This window comes from Anticarsia gemmatalis, chromosome 15, assembly GCF_050436995.1.
Source record: "Anticarsia gemmatalis isolate Benzon Research Colony breed Stoneville strain chromosome 15, ilAntGemm2 primary, whole genome shotgun sequence".
NCBI lineage: Eukaryota > Metazoa > Arthropoda > Insecta > Lepidoptera > Erebidae > Anticarsia > Anticarsia gemmatalis.
This window is the reverse complement of record NC_134759.1, coordinates 12,411,846-12,434,244: the sequence shown is the minus strand read 5'-3', so window position 1 is coordinate 12,434,244 and position 22,399 is coordinate 12,411,846. Positions and strand designations below refer to the sequence as shown.

The 22,399-nt window shown below is 34.0% G+C and overlaps 1 protein-coding gene across 1 annotated transcript in view; it reads left to right on the top strand.

Annotated features, from left to right (window-relative positions):
- LOC142978695 (protein sidekick-2-like) overlaps positions 1–22,191 on the top strand; it is a 216,288-nt gene extending 194,097 nt beyond the window's left edge. The window contains exons 4-8 of the mRNA XM_076123220.1: positions 2,825–3,035; positions 16,307–16,351; positions 17,406–17,523; positions 18,379–18,566; positions 19,741–22,191. Of these exons, the coding sequence (XP_075979335.1) occupies positions 2,825–3,035; positions 16,307–16,351; positions 17,406–17,523; positions 18,379–18,566; positions 19,741–19,850 (672 nt within the window). The 3' untranslated portion in view covers positions 19,851–22,191. The remainder of the gene's footprint in view (positions 1–2,824; positions 3,036–16,306; positions 16,352–17,405; positions 17,524–18,378; positions 18,567–19,740) is intronic.
- Positions 22,192–22,399: the final 208 nt, after the last annotated feature.

Here is a 22,399-nt window from a genome sequence, read left to right as displayed (position 1 = left end):
AGGCACTTCATATCAATGGTCCAAGCGGCAGCAGCGAAGTACCGCTAGCTTCCTGTAGAAAGAAACATAGCAATAAAAAATCTCCTTAAGCCTCACCACATTTCCTTTTCACAAAATACTTAAGCAAATAGAAGAGCATAAATCTTCTTTCCTCTTGACGAGGATAATAAAACAAACAAATACCCTACACACTACGGAAATAAAAAATAAAAATTCGTCCGAGTTGCGCGACCATTGAGCGCGCTCCACCGCCGAGGTTAATTCATCAAATTTCCTCGCTCCACAGGAATTGAAAAAAACCTCTCGGTCGCTTAGCCGTTACTTAATTTTATTATTTTAAAGGCTGTAAACAGTCTGAGGACGTTCCATCTTGCTTAATTACAGGGCAGGCTTACGCGGACTCACCCCGGCTTACTCTAATTACGTAGAAAAACAAAAACCCAACAAAAGGGAGGGAATTTATTTTCTAATTTCTCAGTCTGGAGGTCCCTCGAATTAAAAATATAATTCAAACGTTTATTGTCGGTGTAATTTTAATCAAAGGGCACAGGGCTATCTCTTTGTGACGTAGGCGAGTTGCGAAAAAAATAATCCGCCCCAAGCGTATGCGGTAAGGTAAGCGGTATTAAAAATATTTGCGTGGCTCCGCCCTTAACTGCCACAAAAACATGCTCACAGATATTGCTTACGAGAACTTCATTTCTTGAATGCGATCAAATTATATTTTTATGGGTATAAAACTTAAATTAATTTCATTGAAAATAATAGCCATAAGTTTGCATCACTATACTTTATCTTAGAAATAATATCAGTTCTACCTATTTGAACTACGAAAACTACTTCAATAATTTTCTTAAAAAAATACTCCTTTGATCCAAAATTTTACCAGTTTACAAACTAACAGAATTAAGCAGACACAGTCCTACATATTGTATGTACTATCGAACCAACTGATTCATGACCCATTTTGCCGATAATTCGCTTGACACCGTCAAAACAGTAAGAATTTCGTCTCTATCGTCAAAGTTGCACTTAGGACATTTTAAACATGCATACGACTGTGTTATGATGTATCTACGACTACAGACAACTTTGACCTTTGTTATTACAGTGCGTAGATACGTTTTCGATAAATCACTCTTAATTTGAATGTAGAATGTGAATAGTCTAAACTCTTTTCACTACGAAAAAACCTATTTGTGTCAAATATCAAATAGCACGTCATTTAGAAATCTGTGAAACGATTAGGGTAACCATTATAGTCATTGCCCATCATACAGTGATTGCCAATGTTAAGGAATAATACGTTTTTTTTAATTTCTAAAGTAACCAGTTCAAATTAATTGCGATATATGTCACTTTTAGAATATTGGTCACATTTTTAATTTATAGAACTCATGTCCGACGTTTGTGCGACAGGTGTGTAGTTCGAAAAGAAAAAGTAAAAGTTTGTTGCAATATTTGTTAAGGATAACACATTTGAATTAACAGTATTCGCTAGTATTTCTGGTTTTTATGTGTTTTATATTGAATTAGTATAAAGTAATTGAAATAAAGGACTGATGTTCTTTTAGAAAGAATAGGTATTTAAGTTGCGTTTATAATAGAGTTTATGTCAATGTTTTACAAAATAAAGATACTATTGACCAAAATTGTGTATCAATTCCTTAACCGGGTAATAACTATGCTGGTTACCCTATATTATTTAATTTTTATAGTTACATTATTTCCTATAATGGCCGAATAAACCATGCCCTGAGTGGGTATCGAACCCACTCCTGACGCGTCGCAGTCGTAACATCAACCCACTACGCCACGGAGCCTGTTGAAAACGGTAGCAAAGCATTATTGTATTGGCGCACAAAGATTTGTCGCAATAATGACAGATAACAAATTCATTACCAAGGAAACGAAGGTTCAAGCCAATTTCGACCTACGCGTATATAGACGCGTTTTAGAAAATGAGCACAGGGTGGGTCATGATTCAGTTGGTTCGATAGTACATTTCAAATCAACATCAATTTTTAACTAACTGCTTCAAACTGAGCAACTCGAGAACTAGCCAGACGATCGCTAGAGACCTAACTAACAGACGTGAGAAAACCTATAATTCATTAATATTAACAGGCGAATCAATAACGTTGTACTAATCAAAAAGGGACGAGCCTCGGTCGCCATCTTGAATATTGATGTTAACGAGTTTTGGCCCACTTAATAGATGCGAAAGGCACAGCTATGTGAAGTGGTTCTAATTGATATTCGTCAGGTAAAGTTGGACAGGCTTGTGAGAAATTTTGAATCAACTTATGGCCAACTTTACGTCCAACTTGGTTTTTGAACCCCCTGAGACGGTAGTTCGTAATGCGGTTGACGTTTGAACAACGTTTGACATTTGATAATTGAGTAATTATTGACGGCTGCGTCAGGTACAGGGGTGATTTTTGTTTTGTTGCTTAGGATCAATATTGTTTATTTTCCTCAATGTTCAATATTCAAGATTATTATGTTGACCTTATTAATTTGTCGTTGTGATATTGAGAACGTAATGGGATATATTGATACGAGATCTTCGGAATTTTTTCCTTTAATTAAGATTGTGTTACGTCATGTATTAATATTTTATGCCTGTTTTCACAGAAAATAGTTTCGACAGAATCGTTCCAAAGAATAAACATTATTGACCAAAAATGTTCAACAAAAATTTACTCGACGTGTGTTCATATATGTCAAAACCAATGAGCTTTTTTGATCGAAAAGCACAAACTAAATACTCGAATAAAAGCATTTATATTCTTCATTACTAAATAATTTATTTTGTTCTCAGGTATCATGGATGAGAAAACGAGACCTTCACATCCTTACTTCCCACATCTTCACATATACTGGAGACGCGAGGTTTAGCGTCTTACACCCAGAACCTTCGGATGACTGGGACTTGAAGATAGACTACGTCCAGCCAAGAGACGCGGGAGTCTACGAGTGTCAAATCAACACCGAACCTAAAATAAACATGGCCGTCGTTTTGACAGTTGAAGGTAATTATAACGTTATTTTCAACCGCTATTTTAACGTTACGTTATAACGATATAACAACGTTATTGATAACGTTATTTAAGCAGTTATTATTAGTGATATTTTAAATGTTTTATGTTAGTTATCTACACAGCTTGCGTTAGATTTCAAAGATTACATATTAGCTTTTTATGGTGCACAATTTTATATTATTTGTTGGGCCTGGAATACACATGCAATAGTTTATATTAAAATACATTGTAACGAAGCTATTTTGTCACAAAAAGCATGTGTATTTTAGGTTTTAGTGTAGGCATAATATTATGTGGTTTTTCAGTGTCTCAAAACTTTGGATTATCTAATTCCTAAAAGATATTCTGTCATTAAAAATCACTTGTATCTGTGCAATCTTATAAGATTTGGTTGAATACAATTTAGACGTAGATTGTCTTACTTATAAAATGAATTATGGTCATTTAACAAAACAGCATCTTAGCATAAAATACGCAAATTTATTCACAGCAAATTAAAACCTCCAAAACATTAATTGTATAAAAAGCTTTAGAGTGAAAAGTTTAGAACATTAAATAATAGCACCATTAAGAAACAAGAATTATATACAGGTCACAATGAACGTTTGATTTTTTTGACCGAAGAAATTATAATTATAATTTGTCAGAACACTCAAAAAACCTTAAAATAATTAAATCATTTTTTATTAATTTACGGAAATACGGTCGCTTGCCGGAGGCTCGCGAGGTGGAATAAAGTAATTATTAATTTTAATTTGTTATACGATACATGCCTTCGAAAATAATTTTATACATATTACTTTTTTTAATTATCTGTGCTTAATAGCATTGCCCTGGACTCGGAGCAAAAACGATGTTTTAATATAATTACCAGTTCTTGGAAGTATTCCAATTTTATCTAGTTTTCTGTTTATTTTTTTATGTTGTAAGAATTATAATTAGTAGGTAACGTATTATACAGTCTTGATATTTTGAAAACGTGTTTTGAATGAATTGAGAAAACTTTAGGGCAAGATGAAAACTGTCATCACCACAGTATGAGATCAAAGTTTTCAAGAAGAATATTTTGTAAAGAAAGCAGGAAAGCATTTTTTTCTATTTATACTATTTTAATCTCGCAAAAAGTTACCACCGCATTAAAATTTAGTTTTAGATTTTAGGGAACTACTTTTATTTGATAAATATTAAAAAAAATGTATTAGTATCCCCAGCGCAGCGGATCTTAAAGTACTCATTATGGCGAGACTCGAAACCAACTTTTTTTAGAAAATCGGGCTACAATTTACCTACCAATGGGCAAATACTCCTAAATAATACAATTTTTTTGACAGCCCACACACGAGTGAATCCGAAATAAACAAAACTTGTACTAGCCAGACAAGTGCTAAACATACTTAAACACTTCCAAATACATACCTGCATAAATGAATGTATTTACAATTAACCTCAAGACAAATACTCGTGCTCATCAGAAAATAAAGTATATTCCAAAAATAGCCTACAGGTAATCATATCCATACCAAACCCAAAATAAAACGTGTCGAAACAAAACCTAAACTCGTAAGTGCTTAGGTCAAATGACTAGTTTCAGATACAGTTCCCTAGACGTGTGTAATGGAGATCGAGGGCAAAAATAGCGAGGTTTTATTGCCGTTATATTTGTACCGGTCGATGATACTGAACGTATTTTTGTATATGCTATGAATTTATTATGAGCTGTTTGGATATGATTTTAGGAACTATTTTAAGGTACTTCGGCAATACGTGTGGACTTTCATTGAACTTTATGCTGATAATTATTATATCTATTGTTGGTAATCGTAGTGAAGTCCTCAATTGGGGGAGCGAATTTTTTTTAGTTACGCGTTCGGTTGTTCTTCGAATCTAGAGGATCATGAAACATTAGGTTTTTAGCTAGTTATTGTCATCGTTTGGTAGACGTTCAATAAGTAAAGAAGCTTTAGCACGGGTCCATGGGATTGGTGACCCCTTTGTATTATTTTGGTGAATGTTTTGAGAGGGCACTTAAAACACCATTACGGTTGTTTTTAAAATAACAGTCGATATGTCGTGGTAAAGACCTACAGGTGGTTTGAACAACTTACATATTAGTTGTCCTATAGGGAGACTTCCAACCATACGATAAAGAATAGTAGTAGGCATTTTTAAAGATACGCACATTTTTAAAATATTTTTCTTTTATACTTATGTAGAAACCAAAATCCACAAAGTGCTGATATTTGAATTCATTATTCATCTAATAATAGCAGATCTTTACAAAATACTTGGCAAATATTAGAACCAATTAGTGCCAATTAACAAAGTCTAGGGCACATGTTGACTCATAGTTCTAGAATATTGTTATAGTCTACAATAATAGTCATTAGCTCAATGCCTAGCACAAAGTTAGGTTTAGTTTGATACCTAAATTGGAAATGGAGTAAACAAACCTTGTGTGTGAAAAGCAAGTGTATTGTGGTGATTGTTCAAGTTTAGTTAAGTTTTAGTATATACCTATGTATATTTTGATAATGACACGTGATATGTTCTAGTTTGAAATAGCAATAAATAAGAGCGATATCGATAAAGATAAAACTATATTACAGCTCGCAGGTAAAAAAAATGTTTTTAATTTAAACATTTTTTATTTTGTAATTCAGAAGTTTAAGTTAAACAGATCAAAAACCAAAAAGTGTTAATATTATGCACTTTGCAGTAGTTACTAGAAAGAAGAAGTGATTGATCTAAAATTGCAAAAATAAATCAAACAATTAAATCTGATCCAAATAGTTCCTCCTTAATCTCACTGTCTCCCCCTCTTTCTTTTCTCTCTCTTTCTCTCTCTCTCTCTCTTTGAACCTCACCAATTAAAACAGTCCAAATACTGCTAAAACTAATGATTCTACACATTACTTAAAATCCTAATAAATAACCATAACAACAACAATAGATGGTCACCGACGCAGACAGATTTGTTCCACTCTGTACCGTCACACACTGGCGACTGCTCGTACTAATATCACCGAGACGGACGTCGGATTACCAGGCGAACACTTTTCATAGACGTGTGTACTCAAGATTTTGGGACTAGCGTTTGTATGACAACATCTTAGTTAGTTTCCGAGGGAGGAGTTATTTGTATCTATTTTTTATTTGGAAAGTAATGTAATTCAAAGCCTTCCCTCAAAAATTTCAATTTCTTTGAGACTACTACTACTATCGTAATGCTAAATAGCAGTACGATAGCAAAAAATTTAAAAGAAGAGGTTATATTTTGCACCGATGGCGCTAGAACTCCTGATCAATTTTTAATATAAAATTTAACGTTAACTACTCAGTTGTCGATAGTAATGTTCGAGACGGGACTCCTCTTGTTTATACTCTGCACTAGGAAACAGTTGCCTCGATTTTTTTAATACAACTATATCTAGAAGCTAGATTTTGGACTAGACAGTGATTTCAATTTTGAAATGTATTTGTTTATGTCTATATTTTTATAGACAGATACACCAAAATGTATATTTATATTTTTGTGTATGTAAACCAAGGCAACACACCAATGACTTTGCGAAGTTACGTGTGTATTTGAATGCTAATACGCTGAAAGGTAACATCGTAATGAAACCCTGCACGCCTAATAGTTGTTAATCTAAATTGGCCAGCATGGGACAATGTGTGTGAAAAAATAATATTATAATTAAACTAATTCAATCAGTAAAAATTAAGTACATCTGTAATGAATCCGGGCACATATAAAGCTGTAACAAATGATATTCACACGGTGTCGGATGTCGCCGGTGTAAGCCGTTCATCCGTTGTTATATTAGTTGGAGCTAATGAGAGACGATAAGCGAAACATATCTGTTTCTGTCAGATGTAGCGACGGATTTAATTATTTTTAGGATTTGTTCATTTTACAGAAGGTCTTATTGAATTTATTCCGCTATTTTTATCAAATCTCATTTGTGTTCATTTATGAGTTGATTTATAGACTAAGTAGTTACTTTATTCACTTTTGACACAATTAGTTAACTGTTTGCTGAGTAATGGATTCGATTTTTTCTAGATTTTGATAAACAAGTAAATTTTCCGTATCAGCATAAAATTGGTAACTAATCAGTATTTGACATTTATTTTACGTTGCTAGAAAAGAAAATTATGTGTAGCGTTATTTATTTTTTTAGAAAAACTTCTTTCTATCGGTCAGTTGCGTTAATAACGGCTAAACCATTAATGGTAAAATAATAAAAAACAAATCACAAAGTTAACAAAAATCCTAGGTAAAATAGGACACTTTTTTTAATCGACTTAAAATGCGACGCGCTCAAGCAAAGTTGCGCTGATCATTATTATCTACCAATTATCATTAGTTACTGTGGCAGTGACTGATCATTACTATTTGACTGCGTCCGTAGAACAGTGGTTAAGGTCTCCACGCCGCTACCATTGCGCCGAGAGGTCATGGGTTCGATTTTCACACGGGACAATTATTTTGTGCGATCCACAAATAATTGTTTCGGGTCCGGTTGTGCTTTGTGTCAGTTGTTTGTATGTTTGTTAAAGTTCCCGATACACAGGAGTAATTCTTAGAGCGGGAGTTGTCTTTTAAATACAAAATTACAAATTACCTAATATCTAGAAAAGTTCATGTATACATTTCTAGATAATAATATAATTAAAGTCTAAACATAATACAATTTCAGTATACAATTGTTTACAGGCTAATAGGCGTTAGTACATCAGTGTAATGACTGTACTAATTACTGCTAATGTGCCGAATTAACTCCCACTTTACTAACATTCACATTACATTTATATGTAATTGGATTAAACATATTATTGTTATTAGGTAGGGATTTTGTTGTGTGAAATATAAAGTTTTTTTTTTAGTTGAGTGTACCTACAATATCCATTTTTTATATCTGTAAAATTGTAAGTCTAAGTCTGTCTATTATGCATGTATGACTAAACTGATGAAACGATATCGATTGAACATGGATATGGTATTTTTTTTTTGTTAACCTGTACTGTCCCATTGTTGGGCAAAGGTCTCCCCCAAAATCTTCCATCGGTCCCTGTCAACGGCTATCTCACGCCAATCCTCCAGATAGAGGTCCAAGTCATCGCTCCAACGTTTTCGTGGCCTACCTCGACGTCGTCGGCCCTCAGGCGTCCATTCGGTCACGATTCTTGCCCACTATCTGGATGCATCCTGATGATGTGTCCTGCCCAATCCCATTTTAGCCGCGCAGCCTTAGGATATGGTATAAGCTTGTTTATTATTTGAAATAAGCGCGAGGGAGGCCGCACGAAAAAAAAATCTGTAAAATGATACTAAAAGACGTATAATAAAATATAACTTATACAAATAATAAGAGGTTCTTTGTGTTGATAATTGAGTTTGAAGTTTAAAAACGGCCCTTTACAAAATTGCATAAAATTACTCTGATTATAAATTTTCAACATTTATAGATTTGCACACAAAGAAAATTAATAATTTGATAATAATATTATCATTATTTTCACTTAAACTCAATGATTCAGAGCTTAATTTATCTGCGTTTGATCTTTGTATTACACACTAAAGAGTTAATTATTAATTAAATCTTCATTCATTAGATATTAAATATTACCTAAAATATAATATTATTATCGTTTGTTATGCGTTTAAAAGGACGGTGAGTAAGAGGTCGACTGCAGTATACAAAACTTATATTAATTAATTATTATGACGGTTTTTATTGGATGAATCAGATTAAAACATTTACGAGTATCTATATTGGGCATACACTTATAATACAGCTAAAGTTATATTTTTTAATAAAACTTTCTGTTTTTCCAAGTTCATATAGTCCAAATTAATCCAAGTTAAGTTCAAGGAAGCAAATAATCCATACCTTTTCCATTTTGTTAGTAGTTGAAACGAGTTCACATTATTTTGAGGCCAAAAACATGTACAAAATATTTACTCAACACAAAATCTGTTGGCAAAATCAAGGGCAAGCAATAAATAAGGTTACATTTTAATATAAATTGATTAGTTCGCCATCAGATCTGTTCGGGCCCTAATCAGCGATCAAAGAGGAAGGCACCACATCAAATATAAATGATCGAAGCGAATGGACCCGGAATGAATAATTTAACATTATCTAAAGAGAAAGTCTGTTTCAAAAGGAATTATTTACTAAATCAATGTACAGTTAGAGTCCAGAATGTATGCTCTAGCGCTTTTTCAATCGTACTTTTTTGTGTGGGAATATCAATTTAATAATTGATAAAGTTACAAGCAGTACATGGTAATTATAAATTTTTTTTGAAGTTAATATATAGTTAATATATTTATAACCTAGGATTTTTCTTAAAAGACTTCATTTTCATCCATGCACTTGCGATTTCCACAAACTTTAGAGATCGTAACAAGTGGCGTTATTTGGTACCTGCTCACCTCTGTGAGAAAAAGTCGTAATTTTATGTATTTGTATGTATTTATGTAAAAATGCGGCTGAAAGTGTGATAGTATATACATATTTTTGCTTTCGACTGTAGATTTAGTAGCGACCTTTAAATTGAATTAGTCATGTCTAGCGGCGATTATCCTAAAGATGATTGTAAGGAAAGGGATTATTCTATAATTATGGGATTGATCGCAAACCTTCCGATGTAAATTTAGTTAAGGTTCTATCTACATTGTAATACCTTTGTAATCTCTTGATATTGCGAGATAGGAATCAGTAAGTCTAATTGTGATGGTTTAGGACTATTTACATCTGGTTTTGCTAGCTAAATAAAATTTTCTTAGATTTTTTTGTTATGTCTGTGTTCTGGATTGGCTATTTAGAACTTATTCTGCAGACAATGTAAACCACGGTTTAATCACTGTTGCATCATTTATAAATCAGAATAAATTGACAGTTTGAATAAAAAGAAAACTGTCGAAATTTCAAAATATCATGAGGTTTTTATGGAATCCCTTCAAGAATCCCGCTATAAAAAGTAAAAAAGATAAAAATGGACGAGTACCAAATAATAAAATTCAACTCATTACAAACACAGGCGAAGTAAAAATAAACGCTTGTTATTATAACAAAGAGAATGTTTCCCTTCATAATATTGATATGACTTAATTTTTCACAAACAAAAAGAGTTCGGGCCTATTGTTGTAAGTTGGTGACAAAAGTTCAAAAGGTTAAGGTCAATCCATTGATGCTGTTAATTAAACAAATTTCCACGTTCAAAAGTATGTTTTTGTACAAAATTTGAACACAACGGGTCAAGGATTACAAACAACGGTTTACTTTTCAAAAATATTTTTTGTTTTCAGTCACCTTTGGTGATGGGGAAAATTTATTGTGATTTTTATTTTTGGGAGCAAAAACAGTAATAAGTTTTTATTGACTGTATGTAAAAGGAGGTGTGTCGCCATGCAGTTTACCTGTCTTTCTTATTATCGCTACCATAAGCTTTGATCAGTTATACAGTATACTGTCTTTTTTACCCATATGTAGGTTTAAAATTGATTGAAAGTGACTAAACACTGTACAACTAATCTGAGTTTACACAACGCTTATTAAAGACAACAGGTAGCCAAAAATAATTCGCTAAAAATACATTATTCATTATAAGAAAACGCGACAAATAAAATCTTTTGCCTGGGGTTGCTTCATATTCAATTAAAATTCAGATAAAACCAAGTTAAGCGCAATGCTAAAACAACTAATAGTAGCAGTACCGTGCCAAGAAAGTTTAACTAATAACTAATTACTGCAAACGGAAATCACACTACTCAAAAGTTTCTTCAAATTTCCATTAAGAAACCCACTGTTTGTGAGATTATTTTATAAAAAAATTAAGCAACAATACCGCATTAATACAGCTCAGATTCAAACCTTTAAGACCACAAGGTTTAAAATAATCTACCTACATGCTACTGCGTGTGTCTAATACTATGTGTGTGGCGAAATTACGTGAGTAGTACCATTTATCTGGTGATATGTTAAGCTATTAATATTAATTGGACAGGCATAAAAGGAGATAGAGAGAATTTGAATAAAATGGGGGAGGCCTTTGCCCAGCAGTGGGACAGTACAGGCTAACAAAAAAAAGTGAAACTATCTTATCTTGTTGCGGTCCCATTTTTTGCTCGTTCTTTCGGTCGTGTACTTCCAGTTAACTAATATATTGCTTTTTGTGTGATCCAATGTTATTTCTCATAACTTAACATAATAGATTAATGCTAAGTTTGAAAAGTATTATAATATGTATCACAAAATCACCAGACACATGCTGCCTTCCAAAAGCAAAGAAATATACTATCAAAACAAAAACAACACGCAAAACATCCCTCCAATTAAATAATCATCAATTTCACCCAATATGTCAAAGAATATCTGCCCAATGTCCACGAGCGCGTTCAAATCAATAACCTCATGGTCCAGCGGTCTAAAAGTATCGTGCCCACTGGGATTATTCACGGAAAAAATATGGAAAAATATCCCATAGATTCTGACCGATCTAGTGGACTGAGAAATGACTGTAATTGGACGTGAAAAAGAAAATGGGTACATTGGTATTTATTACTGTTGCTACGTGAGAAAGCTTTGAGTTTTATGTGTTACTTAATGTTTTTAGGTGTATTCTAAGAATAGAGCTTGTTTAACGGAAAATTCTAAAGTTTTAAAATAACTTGGCTGAAGAAATCCTTTCTATAATCTTATCATCAATTTTATAAATAGTCTACATAATGGACACATTTGATAAAAATTTTAAACAACTAATAGAAAAAAAGTAATCTTTTCACTTGACTTTCCAGTTTGGAAAGCAAAAACGAATTGATCGAAAATACTATATTATTTTGCCCTTAATTTGGGTTCTACAATGAACTTAATTTAAATTTATTACACCCGTTTTCCGTCCCTAGAAAGAAAACTAATGAATTCCTTGCAAAGCCAGTAAATAGTACCGAAACGCCAAAAGCGAGGTTCACCAAAGATTAAACAGTGGCCACAAACGAAAGCGCCAGCCGCACTTCCTTTACTTTGAACCGTACAACTAACGCCCTCTATCCACACACTCACTGAACTAACAGGATCACTCGCTCACATTTGACACAGATCTAATAAAGTTAACCAATTAAGCCTTTAGGTCACATCAAACGAATTTTAAGTCTTTAAACCTTTTTGTAATATAAAATCTTATTAACTAGTATTGTCCCACTGCTGGGCTGGGGTCTCCTCCCAAAATGTGGGAGGGTTAGGCCTTAATTACACCCTGGCCAAGTCTGGGTCAGGGATTTTGCATACCTAGAAAACTATACTTAAGAACTCTAAGTCATGTAACATTTTTTCACTATGTTTTACTTTACCGTTTAGAACAAGAGACGAATATTTCTAATACACACTTATCTTTGATATGTCATTAGTGTTTTTCTTTGGGTTTGAACCCTCGACCACTCGCGTGGGAGGCGAATGTTTAAGCCATTAGGCTATCACTGCTTTCATTATATAGTAAAAGGAATAAGCAGAAATTGTTCATAAAATCAGAAATGGCTGAAACATGATCACGTTAAATTTTTACGTGCTCTCTCGATTTAACGAGCGAATGTTAAGAGTTTTTTGGCTTTATTTCTTTATATTTTTGATGTCTGAATTTTGTTAACTTTCGGAGAAAAATATAAATTTGAAAATAATATCATTTAGTAAAAGTTTTTTCATCACTTAATATTAACTGAAACTCCAAACTAGAGTTAACTGAAGAAAAATCTGCCTTTTTTTCTGTAACATTCATGCTTTTAACGTACTTGCATAATTCTTCTACTATTTCTATTATTACACATATGCCTGAAAAGACACAAAGCTTGCCAATTTATAAATCACAATTAAATATTTTGCACCAAATCAAAGTATATCGCTTATTCACATTACATATTAACACAATGACAATCCGTATGACAAGTTGTATGGATGTGAATGAGGCAAGGAAAGTTTTTAAGAATCATACCAAGTGGCGTTGTTTGGTCTCTGCCACCCCTATGGGAAAAAGGCGTGATATTATGTATGTATATATGTGTATGAACACAAATCATTAACAAACAATCAAACAAAATCCCAAGCACATTCATAAAACACAGTGAAAAAGTAACAACACAAAATTTATTCTTAGCACCGAAACCACAGCGGCTGTGTAGTTCATTAAATATAACACATAGGCCCCTTAAAACTTCCCGCGGTCGCCAAAGTTAACCCAACATGTCAGTGTCGTTTAAATTTTATTCCACCGTGAAACATTAAAAACGAAATAACTCTATTTCTCGTCCACGTCTCGGAGCTTATATTTTTTAATTATGAATCCCGGATTAAGAGCGTTTAGCCAAAGTATTTTTGGATTTAAGCGTCTTTTTCTAAATGTTGTGGTGCAATTTTGGTAGGTTGGTTTTTGTTTTTTTATTTTTGGGTAAGGTGAATTTTATGATGTGAAATTTTCGTGACAAGTTTTTGCGAGGTTTTTTAAGTTAGTTGCACTCACTGGCCGGAAGAAACTAAACCATTTTTAAATGTTTGTGAACACTCGGGTGTTTCTTAGGTTAGCTTGCTTTAGCTGTAATTTAAATAAGAAAAAAAAGTAATTTGATTTAGCTCAAGTAGGCGTATGAAAGGACATCATTTTGGAAAAGTTAAAAAGATACGTGTACAAGAAGAAATGGTTTGAAAATTACCATTTATTACGTCACCTATTTACTAAAGGACAATAACTCAACAAACATGCACCAAAGCTTTTACTAAAACCAATACATAAATCAAATTATGCGCAGAATAACGTAAAACTGTGTCACGAACCCTTTAAAACGAGCAGCGTTTTCCAGCAGCAGGTTATATTTTGTTCCATAACAACATCATCACTTTAGGGCACCGGTAACGCTTCAGATGGAGCCCACCTGTGCGCCATTAAAATTGCAAGCACAGTAATAAATCCCCTTCGTTGAACCCACGCCTGAAATTCACTAATACTTTTTCTCCTACCTTAAAATTTCAGGGGATGTCGTCACGTTGTCGGTGTAGTTTTTTGTCTTTGAAATAGCTGTTTTATTGCAAGACAAAATTTTTGGCGAGATTTTATGAATAATGATAATAACATAAATTTTTGACATAACATAAGATTAAAATCGATGATATGTATTTCGTCATAATTATTGCCAATTCTATTTGAGTGAGTAAAAAAGCTAGTAACTTTAGAGCTGCTTATTCGTAGATGGGTTGCCATTATTGGTCTCTTTCATTTGATACCTAGAGGATACCTAAACAAATATTTTCGGTTGTAGTCAATAAATTATGTTCTAAAAATAGACAAAACGTAAAAACACTATCTACTAAATCACGCACAAAACCCACATTAAATGCAAATTTCGGGGCCTCGAAACAGAAGAGATATAGCAGCAATTTTTCAACTATAACAAGCACTATAATTGGCATCGTGAATTTGAGAGGTTCGCATGATATGTTTGCAAACTGAGCGAACGCTAACAAATGAGAATGAAACGAGATGATAAAATATAGTACTCATTTAGACCAGGGGCGGTTCGAAGCGGATTTGTTCCACCACATAAGTCACGATAATCGATAAATGGATGGGCTTCGAAAACTAGACTCAGGGCTTTATGTCGCGCGCTTTTTCTTGTTTCGTGTTGAAAATATTGGGGTGTTGTGATCGTGTTTAGATATTTGGAAGGAATATAGTGACGTAGTAACACGATTTCCTTAAAAAGGGAATGAAAACCGGTTATATCCGATCTAACAATCTTTCTTGGTCCGGAATTATCTTCGAGTACAGGTAACTGGAGATCATACTTTATTCCGATTTTGGTAAAAACTAGTGAACATTCAGTGAAAATACTTTGATTAACCTTCGCCTTTAGGTATAAAAGATGTGAAATTTTAATTAGTATTTCTAGATATTAAAACCTTGACGGAAACGGTGACTCAAGTACTGTCGAGTATCGAGAGTTTGACATTTAAAATGTACTGCCAAAATAGTTCTTACGGAGTACGGTAGAGGCGCTTAACAGTTTTTCGGATAAAATCTCTCGATAGCTAGCCGGTTGTCGGTAGTCGATAGTAGTCGACAATCAAACTACTGGGCGGCCTTCTTATAGAAAATGTAGCTTTCCAAAGCTGATCGTTTACGTGAATCAGTGTACGCAACTGGGTACGAACGTTTGTTCACCTATTTCTTTGAGGTTATATTTGAGACAGGTTTCTCGTTTGAAACAGATTTATATGTACTGCAGCAAACGGTCTGAAACTCGTCTTTATATTATATTGAGAGAAAGCAGTAAATGTATTTATGGAGAACTGCTTCTTTACTAACTCCAAAAAAATAAAGGTAGTTGAGTTACTACAGCTGCGTCATAATGTTTTTGATTTCATAATTCTTTAAAAATGATTTTCTCACCAAAAGTTTGAGTCTTATCTGATTTAGACTTTTTAGATTACGTAATGATTAACTAGTTTTTGTTATTTATTAATATTGGAATCAAATCTAAAGACCTTTTTGCGTTTGAACAGGCTAATCACAGCGGACGAAGTCACGGGTTTCCGCGTGTTAGTTTTATGAAGTAAAGTGCAGAAAAAGTCCACTAAATAACGTTAAATAGAAGTAAATATCGCAATATTTAAATTCGCTACAAAATATGTGGGATTTAATACAATATTTCTAAATGAACTAAATTAATTTATGTTTCATCACAACATTCACTCATACTAAATTACTGCGAATAATCCCATATGAAAGCTACTACATGTAATACGATATGACACTCTTCATATAATAAGATTTCTAATTTAGGTACTAACATGGTAAGTGGTATATTAGATTGTTGCGAAATTCTATCTACTCTGTATAATTCCAGTAGACGCGGCGGGGTCTTAGACACTTGAAACGAAATAACGTAGAACCGCTTCCACCCCAGAGAGCTTCTTAATTCAATCACGTCAGTTGAGTGTATCACCTATTTTCCAGTCCCGAAGGCTCTCTACAAACTATGATTTGAATAATAAACATCGCATCTCAAGGTCGGCCACATCGATTTACCCCTCGCTCTAGTCTGTAGTCAGCCCACTTCACTAATTTCCATTTCGCCGCTATCTCTTTGTATCGTTAATTCAACCAAATCTAATAGTATTTTCAACTCTTTCGATGCACCTCTGCTAGGGTCACATGCTGTTTTGTATTCCTGGCCCTCTCCTAAGCTGTTGTCTTGTGAATTCCAGATGAGTCCCTCATCCCCGCGACCTCGGCCCCGCCCCGCTCCTCAGGTACCGGTTTCGTATCCTTCTCTTCATTTTTAATTACATTTTTCATTTGTTTATTCATTAGTACTTCATTATACTTTCATCTGTTCGTAGCGGCTTCATTTTCGTGTTTACGTTGACACAGCACGAGATGTTTTGTTTCGACATTCATTAGATGGAGTTTGGCTGTTGGCCGTTAGCTGGGCGTGCGCGGCGTAGCGCTTTTTGAATTTGCATGAACTGGACGCCACTAGGGTACCTAGTGCACTAGCAGCCAGTTTGTGTACTACATACATATGTTTGGTTGACCTACATCTGTTATGTACCACATAGAAAGATGCATGATCGTCACGAGAGCGTGTTTCGTGAGAGTCGTGAGAGCATTAGTTAAACGAACGAGAAGAGATATATTGCAGCAACAAGATTAACCCTAAAACTTTGTCGTACAGCAATTACTGTCAAAAACTGTGCCGCAGAAAGTAGAATGAAATTTTATTGCCAACATCCAAATCGGTGGGTTGCCATAATAAAAATAAACGTTTTCGTCGTTACGTCAACCAGTGCTTGGAATTGAGTAAGTTAGAGAAAGCCATAATGCTAAGTTAAACAGTTTTTAAACTCGAATTAGGTTTAGTCGACGTGAAATTGGCTCGGCATGGCTTTTAAACTTGCATCATCATTATTGTCTTGTTCAAGTAGGCTTTTGCGATTTTAAAAATATCGTTTGCCGTTTGACATCATGATTTATTTTCTATATTGTTATCAGCTCCCCGTGTATCTCATTGTTTACGAGAATCCTTAAAATCCGAAACACTAATTGAAGTAAACACGTAACAACACGTGACTTGAAACATTTGCACGATTTGTTGAGTGTCCCTAACAACCCAAACCTCACGTAGTGTAACATTGATACTAGTTTCATTAAATCCGTGGTGTAATACCTTGTCTATCGGCCCTGAATTCCTATTTGCATACGATTTGTAAATATGCAAGCATTTTCTTTAGCTTGTTCCGTTTGGAGTCATGGGAACGTGAGCCTTATCCGGTGTGGACTAAAGCAGGTTTTCGTTTGTTGCAGCGGCTGCGGCTACCATATGGGGCTCTCAGGATGTGTACGTGAAGAAAGGCAGCACAATATCGCTGACGTGCTCAGTGAATGTGCACTCGTCGCCACCCTCCACAGCCTCAATTTTATGGTAAATCTTATTGTTCGTAATATAACCTGGAAATTTCAACGTTTGCATTTCTCCCTTTATTTTTAAAGCAGTTTTTGTCGTCTCTAGCTGAATTTTCTCGGGGAATTTCACTGAAACTTTGTGTTGTGTAAGTATAAGTTGGTTCCTATACTGGAAATACATCAAAGTTTCATCGAGATTACGAAACAAGTTTGTAAAATATGTTCCGCGCTCAACTGTAAATTATTCTTCGAAAGCTATAAAAGTCGAGAGAAGAAAAAAGGTGTTGTTGAACGTAAAACTAACACGTGATGCGGAGATTTGCTGCTCTTATTATGAAACATAATAACAAGTAGACTCTTATAAATTATATCAATAGCTATAGGGTACAAGTCATTCTTAGAAAACGATCCTGACCAATTTTGTGAGAGAAAATTTAATCTATCTGATTTAATTTCTGAGAATCAAACAAACGCGTTTGTTTTCTTTGAAGAAATCTCTTTTGATTGTGTTTTGTGAAACTGGTATTTACAAAATACTCTTGAGGCGATGTAAAGGTGAACTAGAGTATCTTTTGTTTAGAACAGAGATAGCCGAATGGTTTAAACATTCAACCTACGCAAGGGGGTTCAAACCCAAGGCTACACACTATTGTGTTTACGTGTGTATGAGAAATAATTTTATTATAACTCTTTTTAACGGTTCCAATAACGTGATTAAAACGTTGCAAAAGTTCTTTGAAACAATTTTTGAAGACATGCAAAGTTTCCAACCCGCACTTTGTCGACATGAAATCTAGGCCTCATTCTTGCGAAAGGAAGCCTTTGCCGCCAGTGGGGTAGTAACAATTAAATTTATATATTGTCTTTTGTTTAGGTATCACGGTAATTCAGTGGTAGACTTTGACTCTCCCCGTGGGGGGATCAGCTTGGAGACGGAGAAGACGGAGGGGGGAACGACCAGCAAACTGCTGGTGACGAAGGCCGCCCTTACTGACTCCGGGAATTACACGTGTGTGCCGAACAATGCACATCCAGCATCCGTGTCTGTGCATGTGCTAAATGGTGAGACTAACAACCAGTTGAACGGCTAACCCCCGGTTTCTGAGGTACATTTAGCGGTAGTTTATCTATTCAATAGTGTCAAAACTCATATAAAAAAACCTTATTGAATAGATAAACTACCGTTAAGTTCTCTCAGAAACCGGGGGTTAGTAGTGGATAACCTATCTAATGAACTGTCAAAATTTCATTTGATAAGTTAACTATCACTTATTTAGAAGTAGTGAAGTCGGTTGCCAATATTGTTGTCTTATTTTATAGATGTTATTTTTGTTGCTATGCTTAGAATTAAGTTGCATTTATTTTAGTATCATGTTGATTTGACTATTACCGTGGGAATTTGATCCCATCGATCCCATACAAATCTTGTTCCGAAAGTTACGAACATATTAAAAAAACATTACCCAATATAGTTTCGTTATTCAAATTTTATGTACGCGCGTCACTTTTAAACAACTACATACATTTCGGTGATTAGTTTATATAGCTGTAATAGACCAGGGCTTTTGTAGTCTTTATGTGTGGCTGACTGTCGGGTGGTTTACGGATAAAATTGGGAACAGTTCTGTCAGGTTTATTTTATGGTAGACTTTATATACACTAGAGGGCCGTTTTAAGCAATTGACCTGTGAACTTTTACTCGGTGAATAGTTTAGTAACAAGTACTATACAATTCATAACTAATAACGTACTAAGCTAGTGTAAGCTTCGCAATAAATAAGGACTTATAAACCTATTATTTATTTATGGTCATAAAGAACAATAATTTGAATATTATTATAACAATTGTAATTTAAATTTTATTACTTCTCTGACAAAAGTAATTTCGACTAACAAATTAATAGCTACCTAGATTTCTAATGAAATAATTCTCATTTGATTTGGGTTCAAAGACTGTCAGACGTGGAACATTCAATGAAAACGAATTAATGTTCTAGATCTAAAATTGAAAATTAATATTTAAATTATTATAACTTCTAATTGGTCAAAGAACGGATTTAATTACTTAGGAGAACCTAGATTTGTGATTATTACCATTAACTACAGATAAAAATTAAACTACAGTTAGCTTTTGATGTCATTTTGGCGATGATGATACTTTTCAATGTATATTTATAAATGGACAGACACTAAACCACCACTGCTGTTTTCTAAGTGTTATATTGTTTGTCTACAGGCGAGCACCCAGCAGCGATGCAAACGAGTAACCGAGCCTCGTCCTACCTCACGTCACAGCTGAGCTGTGCGATCGTCACTTACCTGCTGTCGTCCGTCGTCTGCAGATGATCGGCTTAAGCCACTCGCCGGCCAGAGGGGCAGGAGACTGTTGTGTTAACACCGAACAAGACATTCCATTAACACATTCCTACTTCAATGTGATTTTGTGTCGGCACCCCACGAATCAATGCTATCTACGGCTACTATAAATATTGATAGCGAAGGTCTATGTCATCGCATTGATTCTCTATCGTATTATTAAATGTGTGCGTTATTTGTTACATGTTACTTCAACAAATAACATTCCCTCTTTATTAAAATTGGAGGGTAAATTTATTTGATTAGCGGAATTAAACGTACAAATCCTTTCCCCGTAATACAGTTCCAATATTGAAACAAGACTCGGGATTTTTCTCTCTCGCTTTTACCATGTTATCACAAACATCAGCTTATATAGCCGGTCGAATTGAGTTATTTTATTTACTTAGAAGCTCAAATACTGATTTGGTAGATAGAACCCGTTCGGTTGTGAAACAGTGATAAGTTTTATATGAAAATAGAACAATTCTCTCAATAAATAAAATCTCCGGTCCCCTCTGAAGTTAACGTTAATATTAAATCTAAATAATAGTCATAATTTTAGGGAATTGTTATAAAAATAATTGACATTTTTGGTAAAATAAAATTCGTGATTGTAATGTTATTCGGCGGTATTATTATTCGGTATTATTTTAATAAATAAAAATATGTTATTATTTATTTCATAAGAGACGTTGGACTCGTTTTTATGTTACAAATTCATAAATAAATTTGTTGGTTATTTATTGATTGTTTAAGCAACTGAATGTAAAACATTTTTTGTAAATAAAGTAAACTATACGTAATAATGGTAGAGTAAATAAAAGTTTATATCAGAATTGCATTGTAAATATTTCGTATTGTTGTAAATACAAGGTAAACGAGTTTAATACATAAGATTGGATAATACTATAGTAGTTGTTCTACCATTCGAGTGGTGAAAAACTTGTTTTTTTTTTTGTTCCTAGAACAAACTATTGATATTTCTTTTAACCTCTTTTCGTAAGAAACGCTATGTGACTTTGAAAAACCTTTCCGGCAGATTATAAAAGCCGTGAGCCGAGAAAAAAGAAAATAAGAAAGTATAACATTAAAGCATAGTTTTGACTGCCTCCGTGGCGCAGTGGTTTAGGTCGCCACGCCGATACCACTGCAACGAGAGGTCGTGGGTTCGATTCCCACACGGAGCAATTATTTGTGCGATCCACAAATAATTGTTTCGGGTCTGGTTGTGCTTTGTGTCCGTTGTTTGTATGTTTGTAAAAGTCCCCGCGACACAAGAGCAATACTTAGTGCGGGAGTTGTCTTTTAAAAAAAAAAAAAAAAAATTATCTCGTATATGAGGAAGAAAGCATCAAATTCAGACGCAACAATTATACAAACAAAAAAAAACAAAATCAATTTTAATTCAAGCATTCTTTTAACAAAATACGTTTAACACCCACTTTAGATCAAAATAATTTAAATTTGTATCCTTAAGCGTAGTTCAGACCGTCTAAATTACGTAACATGTTCCATAAAGGCTGTTTGACGTAAACAAAACCGCGCAAACTTCTCCCCGCCTTCGTCTGATACGTGATTCACCTGTGGGTGTTGCAGTGTCAAATAAGTTTGTGCCGGGAATCTAAAGCAGCCAACTCGCGGAACAACGCCTTCTCGCCCACTTTTGCACACCCATATATACATATCTTTACGTTGCTTCGTATTAAAGATGTTCTGTTCATTCAACAATACGCGTTTCCTACGAAAAGAGGCTTAAAACTGTAATTACTAGGGAATAACGACAAATAATTATTAAGAATCTATTGACTGTTTTCCACTAAAACTTTTATGTATAAACTGAATTTGCATCGCGAGTAATAGACATTTCATTTCAATGTTAATCTAGAAGCGTATAGGCTGAATTTACGTGGCGTAAGACGAGACTTATTACGTTATGGGGTTGAGTGAGTTTTGGACTTATTAAGGAGTTGTCTAATTGATTCTGTCGGGAGTCGTTACGTCAAGTAAATTGGGTCCGAATGCGAGATGACTCGATGCCTCACCCTGTTGACTTTTCCAACTTCTTGTATACTTGTAAAGTAGTTTAATACTGAAATATTACGATAGTGCGGTAGCAGAAATATACATAGCTCTGTTCCTTTAAATAAAACGTAGTATGGTGTTATTAAATGTAATTCGAGGATTATTTGTACGGTTGCGAGTACGGGACTATTAGTGGATGTTCGTACGAATATCTGTCAACTAAACTATTGTATTTGTTTTGTTTTTCATTTTGTATCTTGTACATAAATTGTAATAAGAAAAAAGGGAGTATTAATAAATATTATTAAAAAAAATTCATTGTTTATTTTAACCCTCGTCACTTGTACACAAAATAGCAAACTGGTATTTTATAAAAATTATAAAAAAATATTGATTTGCAAAATAACAAAAAAATATGTGTATTGTCAGATTGAACACTCAAATTTCATTACAAAACTTGAAATCCGATTTAAAATTGGCAAACAATAATTCAACCGTTGTATAAACATTTAAAT